The 1,953-nt window shown below is 43.4% G+C and overlaps 1 protein-coding gene across 1 annotated transcript in view; it reads right to left on the minus strand.

Annotated features, from left to right (window-relative positions):
• Nucleotides 1-363: 363 nt before the first annotated feature.
• The window catches only part of LOC106812448, a 3,275-nt gene continuing 1,685 nt past the window's right edge, over nt 364-1,953 (minus strand). The window contains exon 5 of the mRNA XM_014816333.1: nt 364-509. Coding sequence (XP_014671819.1) covers nt 364-509 — 146 coding nt within the window. The remainder of the gene's footprint in view (nt 510-1,953) is intronic.

A 1,953-nucleotide genomic window follows, 5' to 3' on the forward strand; every position in this document is an offset into this window, starting at 1 on the left:
ATTTCCCGTTGTTTGGCCCGTCAGATTGGTGTTTCATCTGGACGTCGATGGTCAGCTGAGACATCGACGAAATTGTTGCCACAGCGATTCTATGTGATTCTGAAGCTTGGTGACTCTCGAATCTAGATGTTGCCTTTTTCCAGTTGTCAAAACCGGAAGTGAGGAAAGCTGGCTCTTTGTTTTTTGACATTTTTAAGTGGCCCCGTTTCTCTGCTTGCGAGCAATAGAAGCAAACTATCCGTTTTAGTGATGGCACATAGTGAAGCCATGGATAGATTATGAACCATTTGGCCTGGAAGTAGATTTTTTGGGTTGCGGTTTCTTTTGCCGGGATTATTCCGGGTCCGGGAGGATGATTGGGGCTCATCCAATGGTCATCGTCTCCATTATTTTCGACTGCCTCTTCACTGACGCTGGGTTCAGGGCTCTTGCTTGTTTCTTCTCTATACCCTTCATCCCTTTCAGCTGGAATGCTGCCGACATCCAGTTCTCCAGCTTCTCCTTCACGACTTTAAAAAAAAGATGTGATTTTCGAGGTTTTCAAACGCTTTATCTGAGACATTACAAAATTGTAAGCTCAGCAGAAATAAAATGGCGACTGCTCACCTTACTCAACTTAACTAGTTACGCCACCTATCGGCAAGCACATAATTCAAACAAACATACTGTGGCCTTTCACGTAACAGGAGTCTGGGGCTTGCCACGCGAAAAATTGAAATTGTAGGTGCAATATTTGTGAATTCTAGGGTTATTTTTTTCTTTTGCTCCCAGAGGTTTAATAACACGCAACCCCCCTCCAACTACAACACTGGAATCATCTCTCTCTGAAATTTTGATAAAACGTATATTTTACTAAAAACGCTAAAACTGTGCAAGATAGTATGAGAAAAACAACCAGATTTGAACCAAAACGTGCATATTTTCACCCATTGTCAGGAGTCGAAATTAGCGGTATCCCGATATCCGCGGGATAATAGATTCTGGTTTTGAATACCAGATTTCATTGCTTGGTATCCCGCCGGGATAGTAAAAAAAAATCGTCAAAATCGGGATAGTCGTTGTTGAGTTGTCAACTTTATACGGCAGCGCATCTGAGCGAGTGCGCGCGATCTGAGTTATACACTAGCGTTATACAGCAGTGATTACAGAGTTAGATAGCAGCGTTATACATCAGAGTTATACAGCAGGCATAGCATATTTGCAAGTGCAAGCGCAAGCGTAGCGTAGGCGTAAGCGTGGCCGATGTGTATAATAATTTAATGTTATGTGTATACATTGTATCAATAAAACCAGACAATGCGTCTAGACAATACGTCTGCAGTGTACTGTGGAGGCATATATGTAAAATGAACGCGAGCGATGAGAATTTTGAAGGCAAACACGGAACATTTGGCAATTTTATGACATGGGGTAAATTTCCTTATTTTCATCTTTCCTCATTTTCCTCCTGAAAGCAGGGGGGGGGGATGATTGTACACGCCATTCCCCCCACGTCAATGAGTGGGGGGATGCATCCCCCCCCATCCCCCCCCCGCTATCTACGCCCCTGAGTGCAATACTTTACATGCAATATATAGAACACGTTGCGCATTACTAGTTAACGCAAACTCAAGCTATTTAATTCAGTATAACCCGCATTTTCTCCATGAAACTATTCGCATTATTATTAGATCAATGCCTGTGTGTGCGCACCAGAATGTAACCCTATCCTCAGCAGCTCTCGGAGTGCGTTTAATGTGTTTAATGGAAGCATGTAATTGCGTAAAATACAATTATATAAATAATGTTAGAGAGATGTTAGAAGTTTCTCATTAGCTCCTCTTCGAATAGGCGAATGTGTGTGTGTGCGCGCGCGCGCGCGCGCGCGTGTGTGTGTGTGTGTGTGTGTGTGTGTGTGTGTGTGTGTGTGTGTGTGTGTGTGTGTGTGTGTGTGTGTGTGTAGTGTGTGTGTGT

This window comes from Priapulus caudatus, unplaced genomic scaffold, assembly GCF_000485595.1.
Source record: "Priapulus caudatus unplaced genomic scaffold, Priapulus_caudatus-5.0.1 Scaffold650, whole genome shotgun sequence".
NCBI classification, from domain to species: domain Eukaryota; kingdom Metazoa; phylum Priapulida; class Priapulimorpha; order Priapulimorphida; family Priapulidae; genus Priapulus; species Priapulus caudatus.